Genomic DNA, 14,416 nt, shown 5'->3' on the forward strand with positions numbered 1-14,416 from the left:
GATATTTCTGGGTAAAGGGTTATCAACTGTATTGATATTCTTTTTAAAAAATCGTATTTTTGTTTCATTATTTATGCATTTTTGTTTTTGTGTGTTCCGTTTCATTTTGCTCTGAGCTTATCATTTTCTTGTTCCTGCTTCTTTGGGGTTAGTGTGTTACTCTTCTCCCGGTTTCTTGTGGTAGGAGCCGCGGCTGGCTGGGCCCTGCTCTCGTGCTGCTGCCGCCCTTAACAGCACCTACAGATTTTGACACGCCGTACTTCTTTTTCATCAAGTTGGAAGTATTTTCTGGTTTTTCATTTGGATTTCTTCTCTGGCCCTGTGCTATTTGAAGCATGTTATTTAGGTTCCAAATATGTGAGGGTTTTCCAGAGCTCTTCTTACTACTGATTTTCAATTGGATTCTACCATGGTCAGAGGACGTACTGTACGTATCACCTGAATCATTTTAAATGGACGGGGACTTGTTCTAGGGTTCAGAACCCGCGTCTATCTCGTGAGTGTTCTGTGTACCCTCGGAAACAGTACATGCTGTGCTCCTGCTAGAACGACTGTCTGCAAGTGTTCACTGGGTCACCTTGGTTGAAAGGATTATTCTGGGCTACACCTGATGGCTCAGCAGGTAAAGAATCCTCCTGCAATGTGGGAGACGCAGGAAACAAGGGTCCAATCCCTGGGTCAGGAAGATCCTCTCAATGAGGAAATGGCAACCCACTCCAGTATTCTTGCCTGAAAAATCCCATGGACAGAGGAGTCTGGCGGGCTACAGTCCACAGGGTCGCAAAGAGCTGGACGTGACTGAGCACACACACGCATTTATCCTCACTGCTTTTCTGTCTACTTGTTTTGTCAGCTTCTGAGATAGCTGTGTTAAAATCTCCAGTTCTAATCCTGGATTTGTTTCTTTCGCCTTTTATATGTCATTCATTATTTTCTCCCTTTTGGCTATTGGACTTAGTCATATTTAGATACATTGTATGATCGTATGAACCAGTAGTCATCTTTAAATACTTTATAGATTATAGGATCTGATACAGAGTGTTTCTGTTCTTAGTTTTCTAAATATTCTCTAATTGGGGATTTTACTTCTTCGTCAGAGTTTAAAAGCCAGCAACACCGCCAATCGAAGTAGTAAAATACTGAATCCAATTTCAGCAAAATCAGAAACACGTCACGGAATCCTTGCCCACTATATTTCCAGATCACCCTGCAGACCCTTCCGAAGACAGAACGTCAGGAACACGAAACCATTGGCATACACGTGTGAGCGGAAAGAGCAAAAAATCCCTTCTACAAGAATTTAATGTGATGCTTGGTAACGATCACATCAGAAGCGATAGAAGTAGGAACAATACTGGACAGTGTAGGCGGAACAGGTGTGTCTGTTCTTTCCAAGTGAGGAGACAGGACATTTGTCCAGAGCTCAGCAGTTGCTATCTGGGCGCTGAGACAACCAGAGCTTGCTTTTCTTCATTGTTCTCTTGTGTGTGTCTCAGAGGTTCACAAGGAGCATATGCCACATTTTTAATCAGAAAAAAAAAGAAGGAAACGCTTGAAGTTTGGGAGTGACAGCTTTTGGTCATGAAGAGGTGGGCAGCGGTGAGGTGACCTTTGGGCAAAGGGGTCCTGGTGGAAAAGCCTGGCCATGGTGCAGATGGGATGCCGCCCAGGGGGCAGACTGGGCAGATGCGTCAGGGCCAGGTTCTCGTGAGACACCCAGGGCATCTGGATGACAGCCCGAGGGGACGGGGATCCCAGGGCTCTGAGTGGGCCTGAGGCAGGTACCCTTGATAAGCTGCTCACTGACTGCCCAGGGCAGACGGCAGAGGGGAAGGCAGTGTGGAAGAGAATGCGAGTCCATCTTGGCGAAGCCCTGGGGCTGAGAGGAGGGGCTAGGGGTGAGGAGCAGGGAAGAGGGCCAACGAGAAGGCTCTGACCCAGGACGTGAGGACATGCCCACAGGGCCCATCTGGAACCCCCACACCTACTGGAGGGGCCACAGGCCCATCCTGACCCCCACGCCTACTGCAGGGGCCACAGGCCCATCCTGACCCCCACGCCTACTGCAGGGGCCACAGGCCCATCCTGACCCCCACGCCTACTGCAGGGGCCACAGGCCCATCCTGACCCCCACGCCTACTGCAGGGCCCACAGGCCCTGGCCTGCAAGACCTCATGACACCACTTCCCCGTGATCCTGGGGCTGCGTGAGTGAAGTGTGGTGTCTAGAGCCAGGAGAATGCCACACCCTCAGACCAGGCCAGGCAGGTGGATGCCAGGAGGGCATCTGGAGCCCGTTCAGTCCTGAGCACGGCAGCTTAGACCCAGGTGAGGCCAAGGCGGCGTGTGGCAGGTGCTGTAGAAGCAGCGCCTTGTTCTCACAGCTGTGCTGCTTCCCAGGCCACCAGCTGCAGGGTAACCGGGGGCTTGTTACCAACACACGTCCCTGGCCTGCCCACAGCACTGTGACTCGGTATCTGAGGTGTGGGTCTCCAAGTCTGTGTTAAAAGTAGAATTCAAGGGATCCACAGAGAAGTCCCAACCTGGAGCATCCCCTCCCAGCCTCCGCCAACAGGGACGCCCCACCTCTCATCAGGAGCAGCTCTGTCCATTTCCAAGAGGAGGACTTCCGTTTCTGGCAAGAGGAGTGGACAGCGTCTCTCTGCAAGTTCTGGAACAGAGCACACTTCCTGCGGGCACCACGGGGCTCACCTGGCTCCGGGCACGTGTCCTCCCAGTGGAGAGGGCAGGCAGGCGGTCCTGGCTCTGACCCACAGGCTGCCTGGGCTGCCCACCTGAGCAGCTACAGTGGGGACCGTGCGGCCCCCAGAGGGAAGAGGCTGCACCTGAAACCACGTGAGGCAGGAACTGGCAGCTGAGGCTCCACATCGAAAAGAGGGACCAAGAGCCAAAGGGCAGACGCAGACAAAGCACCACAAAGCCCAGGCGAACGCTCGCACGGGCCGGCAGCGGAGAGAGCGGCCGTCTGCCTAGAGTGCGAGCGGTGGGCGTGCTCAGACTCGCTCTCACAGGGCCTGTGACACAGGTTGTCTGGGAAGCCCCACACCTATACGCCCACTGCACGCAGGTCCTGCTGTGGTTCACGGGGTCGCCTCTCCAGAGCAGCGTCCCCTCAACCGGAGCGCAGAGGAACCCACAGATACAAAACATCCACAGTCACCACCTCAGCCCATAGCCCATGAGGAGGCAAGCATCAGAGAGGCCGCTGCAAACAGAATCAGACTCTTCCATGAGCGCAGCTGACGATGTTCCAGGACGCATAGGGTGGGATCAGCACATTCAAGGGGCTCAAAGCCATGACGTCACGCACGAGGAAGATACAGGATGCTAAGACCAAGCAGATGAGACCCTCACACAGGGACACACGGGAGAGAAAGAACAGGTGGAAACTGAGACGCGGGTGAGGAGCTAGGAGACCAGACAGCGTCACTGAGGGCACAGCGCCGTGACAGAGACAGGCGGCACCAGAGACGGCGAGGAGCACTGCGCGGGAGGGTTGAGCTGACACTTCCAGGAGAGACCAGAGCAGTCAGGGCAGGCGGCAGGCTGTGACCCTGCAGGGCCGATCTCCCCCTTGATGAAAGACACAAACCCGCAGAGTCAGGGGTCACAGCACCTTGTTGTGAAACTACAGAACACCAAAGTCAAAGAGAAGGGGTTCAAGGTCATCAGAGGAGAGGATGGGTCGCCTACAGAAGCTGGTCAGCTCCAGAGGGCACACCAGCTGGGAGCTGGTGGTGGACTTCCAGCCCGTCCAGAGAAAATGCAAATCTCTGATATCCTACAGTGAAGAAGAATACGACAAAGAGATATATCTATTTATCTGACTCACTTTGTTGTATGCCTGGTACATTGTACATTAACTATATTTCAATTTAAAATTTTTTTAAAAAAATTAAAGAAAATACAGATCTCAACCTGTATTGTTCTAGCAAGCTGGACCATGGTTCAAGAGCAAAAGTAAAATACGGAAATCTCAGACAAGCAGGAACCGAGTGGGCCATCGACAGCCTGTCCCGGAAGAGAGCACCGGCTTCAGGAAGAAGGAAATTAAACGCCAACCGAGACACAGAAAACTGGCAAATCTGTCAGCAAATACGAGCCTCCACTGTCAACAATGAGCCGCTAATGCCGAGCACAGTCTGCAAAGTCGAAGCAAAACACGGCGCAGCAGGCCACCAAGCGGGAGGGTGCTGGCGCGAGAGCCTGTCCTGCCCGCTGCTTGCTGCTCAGGGAGGTGCAGGCGCCGGAGGCAGGCAGGCGGCCAAGCCATGGTCAGTACCGAGGCGGGGCTCACACAGCCTCCACTCGCAGGAAGGCAAGAGGCTGGACCTGGTGGGTGGGACACGGCGTGAGGGCGCCACAAACCCCTGGAGCAGGCAAGGTCTCTGTGCATCGCCGTGGTCCTTCCACAAAGCGGGCACGTGGGCTCCCGCCCTTCATTCTCTGAAATTCTGTCTGAAGTCCTTGTGTTGGGAGCAGACGGCTCTGTTCACCCAGAGACCTCACGCTGCCCCCAACTCCACCGATACCCGGGGAACCCCCGAGGCCGCAGGTTCCCTCTCCTGCTGGTTTCTGCCTCCTCCCCACTCCCCACACCGAGACACCATCACTGCAAGCTCCCAGCTGACCTGCCACCAAGTCCTGCCCGTGGGTCCTGACCAAGTCCTGCTCACCGCTCCATGGGTGCCACCCCAGGAAATCCCACAGGGCACAGAGCTGACTGTGGCCCCTCCTGCTCCGTGGCCTTCTGCCATCTGGCCCGCCCAGCACCTGCTGGCTCCAGTCATGACTCAGGCCCAGGGCCACCGGCCTGGTCAAGGTCACAGATGGGAAGAGCCCTCACACGTGTGGGAGCCCCACAGGAAGGAGGCGGGGGAACCGCGGGAAGCCGCATCCAGGTCACCATGCAGAGGAACAGCCAGCTCCTGAACACCTCTGTCCAAGATGGTCCTGCTGCTTGCCAGGCCCTTCCTTGGCCCTGTAGATGGGGCCACCGTCCGGGGATTAGAGCAGATTCAACAGGGCTCTGGGGCCCACAGACCGGCTGTGCCTGGGACCCGGGGTCCCAGGGTCACAGGACAGGAGCCCGAGCAGCCGCCAGCCCGAGACAGAGAGCCCTGCCTGCGGCGGGGAGAGGCATGCGGGTGGACGCTCTGTGGGTGGCGCGGCGGGCACCGTGGGCAGGGCTAGGGGTGTGTGCTGCAGACAGGCACTGTGTGTGGAGCGGAGAGGTTCAAGTCAGGGTCTGGCGTGGGAGTTGGGTGCAGCCTAGCGGGTGGTGCCCAGTGTTGGGAGTGGGGCTGTGGGCCTGTCCCTGTGACAGCGTCTACCCTGGAGGCGCGCCCCTGCTCCCACCCCAGGGCTCCCCAGAGCCGCCGGGTGGGTGCATCAGGGACCCCTTGGGCAGAGGCGTTCTGCGTGCCCTGGCCCGGCCGGCAGCTCTGGGCTGGGTGGACTTATCTCGTTGGCAAGAAGGAGAAAGCCCTCCGTGCGAGGCCATTCCACAGAAAGCGCCTGACTCCCGGCCCTGCTCCCTCATTAACATTCCGCAGGCAACACGGAGGACTCTACAATGCCGTGCGGGCTGAATGGACGCTGCGTTCAGGGGCTCTGTTCAGCCAACAGCGAGCGCGGCTCCGCCCCGTGCCGACCTGAGCATTAGTGTGCGCAGAAAGCCCCATCTGCGTGGTGACAATGGTCCTGCCCAGATCCGGACGGCGGGCACAATCGTCCTTTGTGCCCACGGCAGCGGGCAGGCGGGTGGCGCATCCCAGGGGCCCGACGGTCTGTGAGGAGACCCCGGGCACCCAGGCTGGGTCTTGCACACCCAGCTTCCCAAAGAGGACGCCTACAGACAGCCTCAGGAGCGCGGACGGGCCGTGGCTCCTCCCAGAGCACCCTGCCCTCCGCAGGCCGTGCCCAGACACAGAGGTCACGTCACGGTTTAGCCACCCACAAACGTGGCGGACAGGGCACCAGGCACCCACCAGCACCACATGGGCTCGGCCCCCTCGGCCACACTTGAGACAGCGGCACCAGCCTCAACCCCTGACACACTGGCATGTCCTGGTGCCAACTGGAACCCTGGGGGTCCCAGGAAGAGGGGAGAGGTGGACACGGAGGAGACAGACAGCAGAGCTGCAGAGCTGAGCAGGGACCAGCTGCGGGCACACACAGGCTGGCTTAGGACCCTCAGCCCCACTCCTCCTGGGACAGGGGTCCACATGAACCGTGGGCCCCTCCTCTCCGCCAGGCCTGGGCGCCAGGCGTCTAGCACGGCTGAGGCAGGGCCTGGCTCCCAGAAACCCAGAGCCCAAGGCAGGGCAGGGCAGGACTTCCATGAGCGACAGGGCCTGCTCTGACAGAGCAGGCGTGGCAGTGCCAGCCATCCCCAGGACAAGAGCAACCGGCTGGGGACATGAGGCCGCCCCAACCCCCCAGGCCCTGGCAGCCCTGCTCAGAGCTGAGGGAGGGCCCGTCCCCACCCCCACCCCCACTCCCACCATGAGTGGGGGCTCCTCACCAGTGCTGTCGTAGCCGTCTACCGAGAAGGGCTCGGGCCTGCGGTCCTCCGCCACGGGATCGCAGGTGATGTGGGGAACCACCAGCGTCTTCTCGCCTGGGCTCACCCCGTTGTCCTTATCCAGTTTGAACTTTTTCTTCTTTACCTAGAAATCCAGACAGGAAGTAGTCAGGTCCTGCGCATCCCCTGCCGGGGCCCTCTGCTGACCCCTGACCATTGTTGGCAACACATTCGGGGCACCTGCCAGGGCCGGGCTCCAGGACCCTCACACACTGGCGGGCGGGGCTGCAGTGTGGGGTGCTGCCAGCGGTCCCCTGGGAGCTCACAGCCTCGGGGGCAGGCGGACAGAAACTGGCAGACAGTAAGCAGACAGGAGCGCCCCAGGGCAGGGGACAATGAGGGCTGTGGCCGGTGGGGCTGAGAGCACGGGGCAGCGGGGTGCACAGACGGACGGACAGCGGACACGTCTCTGAGGTGGTGACTGGGAGGAAGTGAGCGAGCCGGCGACGCTGGGGTCTGGGAGAAGTGTTGGCAGAGGAAACGGCGGGTGCAGAGGCTTCGCAGGCAGCCAGCGCCTGGGAGACGGCGTCTCTCCAGGGCGGTGTGGGTGCGGGCCGGAGGCAGGCTGCTGCCGGGCCAGTCACCCTGCACTCTCGGGACTCACACCTGAGCCTGCCTCAACTCCCTTCTACCGAGACCCCCAAGGCCCTCTTCTCTGAGCCAGGCAGCCATGGCCACCCTGCCACTCACCTGCCCGGCACAGACAGCCCAACACCCAGGCCCTGTGGAGAGCACCCCGCCGGCAGGGCTGGCCAGGGTCCAGCCGGGCCTCTCCCCGTGGTGCTTCCTCTGCACCTGCCCAGCGCTGGCCTTGGCGTGGCCAGTCCTGGGCCACCCAGATGGCGGGAGCCCAGCGTGGTGCACACTCCCAGTGCCCACGACGACGCGGCTACGCGGGACTGAAGGGTCAGGGCCAACCCTGGCTGTGACGCGGCCTCCCCCCAATAGCAACCCGGCGGTTACCATGGCGGACTTCTTGGGCTTAGGGCTGGGGGACAGCAGGGCGTGGTTCCGGGACGGCTTCCGGACATAGATCTTCCAGGTGGAGGAATCCGGGTTCTCCGCTGCGTAGCACCGCCAGGCCGTCTGAAACCAGCGGGAAGGGCGGCTGTCACCTCACCCACAGGCCCACGTGCAGGCCCTGCAGCCACACCGCCTCCTGGGCCCCCTGCTGGCTGGGCCTCGGGGCCTCCTGCCCACCAGCCCCTTCCCAAGGCTCGGAGTCCGCCCCCGCCTCCCCAGGCGGTGCGAACGCTCAGACAGCACAAAAGCCTGCGAACCCCAGTCCCTGTGTCCACCCCCAGGGACGCCGTGGTGGGGCGCTCGCAGGGAGCGCCAAGGGGCAGGGCCTCAGGCCAGCAGAGGGAGGACTGAGTGTCCAGGAGGCAGCACCACCCGCCCCCCAGGAACCCCCAGTTTCTGGGAACCTCCAGACGGCGTGTGGGTGAAGGTCTCAGGCCTAGAGACCCTCCTGGCAGCTGCCACGTGGGGTGACCTGGAGGAAGCAGGGTGTTGGGGATGAGGAGGGTGGCCAGGAGCTCGTAGGAGAATGCACCCTGAGGGCCTTGGCGCTGCCGGCCATGGGAGCCAGGGAGACGCGGTAGGGACACGCTCCTGGGCAGTGATGCCCCGGCCCCTCAGGCAGGGGTGGGCTTCCAGCTGCCCCTCATCCCCCTCCAGGCCTCTCCCATCTCCTGGGAGGCATGCGCGAGGCTGTACACCCACCCCGCGGGGAGTCCACGGACCCCCTCCTGCAGGCGGGCCATTTGCTGCCTGATTTATGGTCTCCCTGAGAGACGCTGTGGAGCCATAAAACCAGCTGCGGGGCCCGAGCCCCCAGCCCGAGGGCCGCTGCCTCCACTTCCTTCCTGTCCAGGGTTAGCGTCCGGCCCCAGGCGGTGGTTCCGGACAGGCTCCAGAGGGACAGGGCAGAGACCCCCCGCTGAGCTGCAGCTGCAGCTGCTGCTGCTGCAGCCCAGGGGTCCTTCAGCCCTGGGGGCCGGGCCACCCTGGTGGGCACAGGGGCCCGCGTCCGGGCTGACACGAGACAATGGCCCTGCTCCCGGCCCCGCCCGGCCACGCCGTCCACAGCCCCAGGCCCGCTCCTGCTGCTCCCAGGCTCTGGGTGGACACCTCGGGACACCACCGTCTGCCAGGGGTCCCTGTGCCCAGGCTTCACTGGCACTGAGAGGCCTGCCCTGCGCTCCAGGCTGTTCTTGGAGCCCACGTCCAGGGGCTCAGGGCCGCCTGCCTCTGGGACCTGCCTCTCCCCACTGCTGTCGGGCTTGGAGCCTCGTCACAGAAGCCTGGGGGCGGGGGGACAAGGGGCCTCAGGGCAGTTGCAGCCCCCGCCCCACCCCCAGAGGCCCGGCGCTCTGAGCCTCGGCCCTGGAGAGACGCGAGCCTCTGGGAGGTAAAGGTGTAGGTCCAGAAGGTGGCCCGCGCTCCTGGGTCACCGGGCCCCGCCGGGAGGACCGAGCCCCGTGGGTGCTGCACAGGCAGGCCCTGACCCCCTGGGGGACGGCCACCTGCTGACTCCCGCTTCCCTCCCAGACCTGCCCCCACACAGATGAGGCTGAGGGCAGACACTCAGGGGGCCACTGCAGCCAGAGGCCACAGGTCCAGAGGAGCAGGCACAGCAGGACTGGCCAGGCCGCCTCCTCGTCCCTGAGCCTGGCCCGCAGGACAGGGGGAGCTGGGCTCCCCAGCACCGTGCCTCCCACCAGCCAGCTGGCATCATCCCACAGCTCCCGGGACAGGGCTTACACCGGGCAGGCAAGTCCGTGCCACGGCCCGCCGCCCTTCCACCCTTCAGGGGGTCCGTGGGAGAGGGTCCAGCCGTGCTGGGGGCCGAGGGCCACGCTCGGTTCCCCGAGCAGACCCGGTGCGTGTTCCCCGGGTGACAAGGCCACACGGACGACCAGACGACGTTGCCAAGGCTGCGGGGCGGGGAGGCCGTCACCTGGATGAGCGAGGCTGCCGCCGGGATCTGCCTGTTGAAGTGCTTCTGCCTCTGTTTCTGCTGCACCTTCAGGGCAAAGCCGGAGCCGAGGATCCCCTGGAAGGACAGAAGGAAGGCTCACGCCCTGCAGACGCGGGAGCGGGAGGCAGGCAAACTGGGCGCCCTGGGCCCGGCTCCGTGCCGCGGGCCCCACAGACCAGGTCAGTGCCTCCAGAGACCCTGCGTGTGGCGAGCAAGCTAGGGGGTCTGAGTGGGCCACCTCTGGGTGTCTGCTCACAGGGTGGCCCCCACCCCAACCAGCCCCCAGAACCCAGAGGAGGCTGAGGGGCCATGGAGACGCCCCACCAACCCGAAGCACACCTACCGCTGGGAGCGCAAAGAAGGAGATGGCGAAGACGGAGAAGCAGGAGGCGATGGTCTTCCCCACCCACGTCTGTGGCACCTTGTCCCCGTAGCCGATGGTGGTGACCGTGACCTGCGGGCAGGAGGACAGCAGGTGGCGATCAGCCCCAGAACCTCAGGACGGGCGTCTGTCCAGCCAGAAGCCCCTCCACCCAAGACCTGCTGCATGCATACAGAGGCCAGGGAGAGAGCCCTGCACCGATGGGCTGGGCAGCTCCGAGGCCAGAGCCCCAGCCCACAGGGTCTGGAGCCCAAACCTAATGCTACAAAGGAAGCAAGTCCACGGCGTGTGCACGGGAGCTCGGCCTCGCTGCACCACCCCACCCCGTGCCGAGGAGGCCCACCGCCCAGGAGGCCAGGAGCCCCCACCCCAGGCCCATCTTCCACAGAGAGCCTGGCCACAGATGGCACGCTGCTTCTAGACGCCAGCCTGGGCACCAGATGCTTCATGCACCCTTCTTTCTGGGAGAACCAGACGAGCCGTCTTGTCCATGGTGGGGCTGCTGTCCGTCCAGGGTGTGTGCCGGAACAGCGGGGTGGGGACTGCTATCCCCTGCGCCCCCCATCCCGCCGCAGGCTCGCCTGCTGCTGGCATCTGAGGCTGGCTCCCAGGGCCTCGGGACTCACCCTGGCTGTGCCTGCCGGCGCCAGAACCTGGGCCGTGGGCTGCCTGCTGGGTTTTCGAGGAGTCAGCTCTGAGCTTGGCAAGGGGACCCAGGGTGCCCAGAGTCCCAGCTCGTCTCGTCAGCACATGCATACAGCCCTGTGACGGGTGGCTGGGCCTCCCCTAAGTCAGGCCCCCCGAGCCAGGCCACTCAGCGTGCTCTGCAGAAGGGTCTGCATGTGTCCACACAGACAGAGACCAGCACAGTCGTCCACAAGGAGATGGGTACACGCAACGGCTCGGAAGCCCAGGGCAGAGGCAAGAGGCCCCGGGAAGTGAGAGTGACCGAGTCTGGGCTCAGAGGCTGGGTGAGGACCACGGTGTGGGAGACCAGGTGTCCCCCACCCCCTGGTGCAGGGAACGCTCCGGGCTCCTCAGACCCTGTCACAGACCTCCTTTGTCAAGTTAACGACATCCTTCCAGCTCTCGGAGGAAACGGCCCATCCCCACAGAGCTGTTTGTTTTTCCTGAATTTACAGACACAAGCAGCTCAGGAATGGGCTGTTTACGGCCTGTGTGCTCGCCCCCGATGGCAGGCGATCCGGAATGCCGAGCTGCACGTCCCCCGGGCACAGACCCGGGACTGGAGACTCCAGAGGGCCTGCCCGTCCCCCCGATACACCGCACGGTGTCACTCCGTTTCCTCTTTTCTAAAGCCGCCTCATGGATGCCAGCGGGCTGTGGGGGGAGCAGGAGGCCCAGCCTAGGAGCCCGGCTCCACTGGGGACGTGGTCAGCCTGCCGCCACCCTGCAGGCCACGGCCATCTGTCCAGGGTGGGAAGCGGCGGCCAGGAGTGGGGGCGAAGACAGAAGTGGACCCACAGCGCTCGTACCAGGGGTGCAGCACGGTCCGGCCAACGTGCAGCCACGCCGTGAGCTCCGGACTGTCTGACGGGGTCTCACCACTGCTGAATGAGCAGTGGCCCCAAACCAGGGCTGTATGTCCTGGCTCCTTGCTGTGAGGCCGGGATGGGAGGGTGCAGAGGACAAACCCAAGGCTAGAGGCTGCTGCGCTGGGGGCGGTTCCAGGCCTCACCCAGCCTCAGGGAGGAGGCTGAAAAGATGGAACCAGGGAGAGGGTGGCCCTGGGGAAGGAGAGGTGCAGAGAGAGGAGGGCTGCGGGGGTGGCAGGACTATCTCAAAGTGGCAAAAGGTGGGTGCAGTGGTCCCAGGGCCCAGCACCGGTCACTGTGGGGCTGCCCCCAGAGACTCCAACCTGGCTTGGGGGGACAGCAGCCAGCATGTGAGGAGCCCACCCAGCCAGGCTTGCAAACTCGGGATAAAAACAAAAGCAAACATATAGCCCCAAACAAGCCAGCTTCCTTTCCGAGGAAAATCATAAATAAAAGCACCGAAACCCATGCAGGCCCAGGGCTCCTCATCATGCGAGCACCCCTTCTGCCTCTGGAAACCAGCCTGTGATCACCACGGCCGAGAAGGCGCAGGGGTCAGGGCGCCGTGGGGCCAGCACCGCAGGGGCAGGGGCTTGCCTCTCTCCCTCCTTTGGGGGGCACAAGGGAGCCCCACACAGCCCCTGGCAGGATGCTGTGGGCCCTTCGGCCCTGCCCAGGCCACATCCACCCCTCGGCAGGGCCAGGCCCACAGCCCCTCAGCAGAGGCCCCGGACTCTGCCCTGGGCGCCCGGCGCAGACATCTCCTCGGCGGCCCTTCCTGCCTCCCAGGGATCACAGAGCGAGGACCACAGCTGACCACGACCAACCATGACCGTCCGCAACCAAGTCTCTGAGCGCGTGCGGCCGGGGCTGCTGACCCCTGCAGGCCCCAGTGCCCCGCACACACAGGACCTCGGGGACGTGCCGGTGGGGAGAACCAGCCGGGTCAAGAGGCCCTGTCACCCCAGGGATGTCTCTGAAGCAGTGGGAAGAAGGGCCTCCATCCTGGGATCGTGGCCTCTCGGGGAGCTGGCCCTCAGAGGCAGACTTGCTGCCACCCCATTTTACAGATGGGGAAACTGAGATGGTCACAGCTCTGCCCTGGCCCCAGGGCAGGCTGCCCGGTGTGCCCGGGGCCACCCGCGCCTGCTGCCAGCCTCGAGGGGTCAGGAAGGGCCCACATGCTTAGGGGCATAAACACACACATGCACACACGACGTGTGGGCCACGGGGAGCAGGACCCTCAGGACCAGCAGGGCTGAAGGGCGTGATGGACCTCGGCGGCCACAGGCACGCGAGTGTGAATCAGCTGGGCACGGTCACCGCCTGGCGGCCACAGACACGCGAGTGTGAATCAGCTGGGCACGGTCACCGCCTGGCGTCTGGCTTGCGGGGCCACCAGGAGAACCGTGAGCAGTAACGGCCCCTGAAATGCACAACCAGCCTTTGCTGAGCCCTCACTGGGCACCAGGGGCTCAAACGGTAAAAATCTGCCTGCGATGCAGGAGGCCCAGGTTCGATCCCTGGGTCAGGAAGATCCCCTTGAGAAGGAAATGGCAACCCCCTCCAGTATTCTCGCCTGGAGAGATCCAAGGACAGAGGAGCCTGGCGGGCTACAGGTCACGGGGTCACAAAGAGTCGAGCACGACTGAGCGACTAAAGCACACCCCGGACACCGTAGGCTCTCCGAGCTCTCGCTGACGGCCCTCCCCCGGCTCTCGGAAGTGGGCACCCACCTTACACCCAGCAAGGCCCAGGGTCACTCGGCAGGTCAGCGAGGCTCCACCCCAGTTCCTGGCGGGGTCACCTCACTGCTTCCTGTTTGCCTGTCTTCCGGATGCTGACCATGCTTCTTTCACTCGAGCTGAAGCCGGAAAGTTCTTCCTCCAGATGACAAGGGCTGAACCCCACCCCAGAGGAAACCAGGCCTGAAACCACCCTCACTGGGCCTGCCGAGTCCACGTAAGAATCCATCCCTGGACGGTAAGGATGGAGAGACGGACCCGCCCTGTGGACCCTACTCAACCCGCAACACCCGGCCGTGAAGACCCTTCTCTGGCTGAGCTCTCAGCGCCCACAGTCTCAGCCGCATACGTGACCCATGACAGGTGCAGGAGGGACTCAGAGCTGGCGGTGGCCTGGGGTCCTGTGGACCCTCCCATCAAAGCTGCAGGGCACCCCCTCCTTTGCACGGAGTCCAGGCAGGGGAGGAGCCCTGGACGCTGTGGGGTGGGGGGCGGCCCACTGTTCCCTGGGCCCTCAGTTTCCCCAACTCCAGAGGAGGGCCTGACACGGGCCCCCACACTGGGCGGGGCCCACAGACCCTGCCTGTGAATATCTGGGGGCCCTGTCCTCACCCAGCCCCCCATGCAGCCCCCAGACCTGTTGGCCTCACCCTGCCAGGACACAGTCCGGCCTGGGAAGTAGAACCTTCTGGAGCCAAGGAACCGGAGTCAGACTCAGTTTTAAACAGCGGTGGAACGCAGGGCGGCTTCCACCCTTTTCACTCCCAGTTCTAAATTTAGGTGCAGGGGTAAACAGAGCCTGGCAACCTCCGGATCTGAGACCCCCGGGCGCTAAACAGAGAAGCCCGTGTTTGCAAAGGCTGCTTTTCCCTCCACTCAAACTTTAATACAAACAAACGCATTTTGTTCCAAGGGCAGAGAAGAAAGTCTTAAATCCTCCCCGACACCTCAGCAGCCAGGCGTGGGGCGCCACGCTGGGAGGGGTGGGGAGCTCTCGCCCCCGCGTCGGGCGCCCCACCTAGGGTGGGGGGAGTGGAGGCGACCCCGGCCTGGAAACCGAGGCTCGGTGAGTGGAGGACCGACTTGTGAGTCCACCTGGGACAGTGCTGTCCCCGGCGGTGGAGCGTCCCCCAGCGTCCGTGTG

General features: G+C 62.7%; 1 protein-coding gene across 2 annotated transcripts in view; it reads right to left on the reverse strand.

Annotated features, from left to right (window-relative positions):
• The window catches only part of KCNQ1 (potassium voltage-gated channel subfamily Q member 1), a 379,885-nt gene that overhangs the window by 266,094 nt on the left and 99,375 nt on the right, over nucleotides 1-14,416 (reverse strand). For both annotated transcript variants that reach the window (XM_061407356.1, XM_061407357.1), the window contains exons 7-10: nucleotides 9,933-10,043; nucleotides 9,569-9,664; nucleotides 7,570-7,692; nucleotides 6,547-6,691 (exon numbers count right to left, since the gene is read on the reverse strand). In XM_061407356.1, the coding sequence (XP_061263340.1) occupies nucleotides 6,547-6,691; nucleotides 7,570-7,692; nucleotides 9,569-9,664; nucleotides 9,933-10,043 (475 nt within the window). The remainder of the gene's footprint in view (nucleotides 1-6,546; nucleotides 6,692-7,569; nucleotides 7,693-9,568; nucleotides 9,665-9,932; nucleotides 10,044-14,416) is intronic.

The sequence above is a fragment of the Bos javanicus genome, chromosome 29 (assembly GCF_032452875.1).
Source record: "Bos javanicus breed banteng chromosome 29, ARS-OSU_banteng_1.0, whole genome shotgun sequence".
Taxonomy (NCBI): domain Eukaryota; kingdom Metazoa; phylum Chordata; class Mammalia; order Artiodactyla; family Bovidae; genus Bos; species Bos javanicus.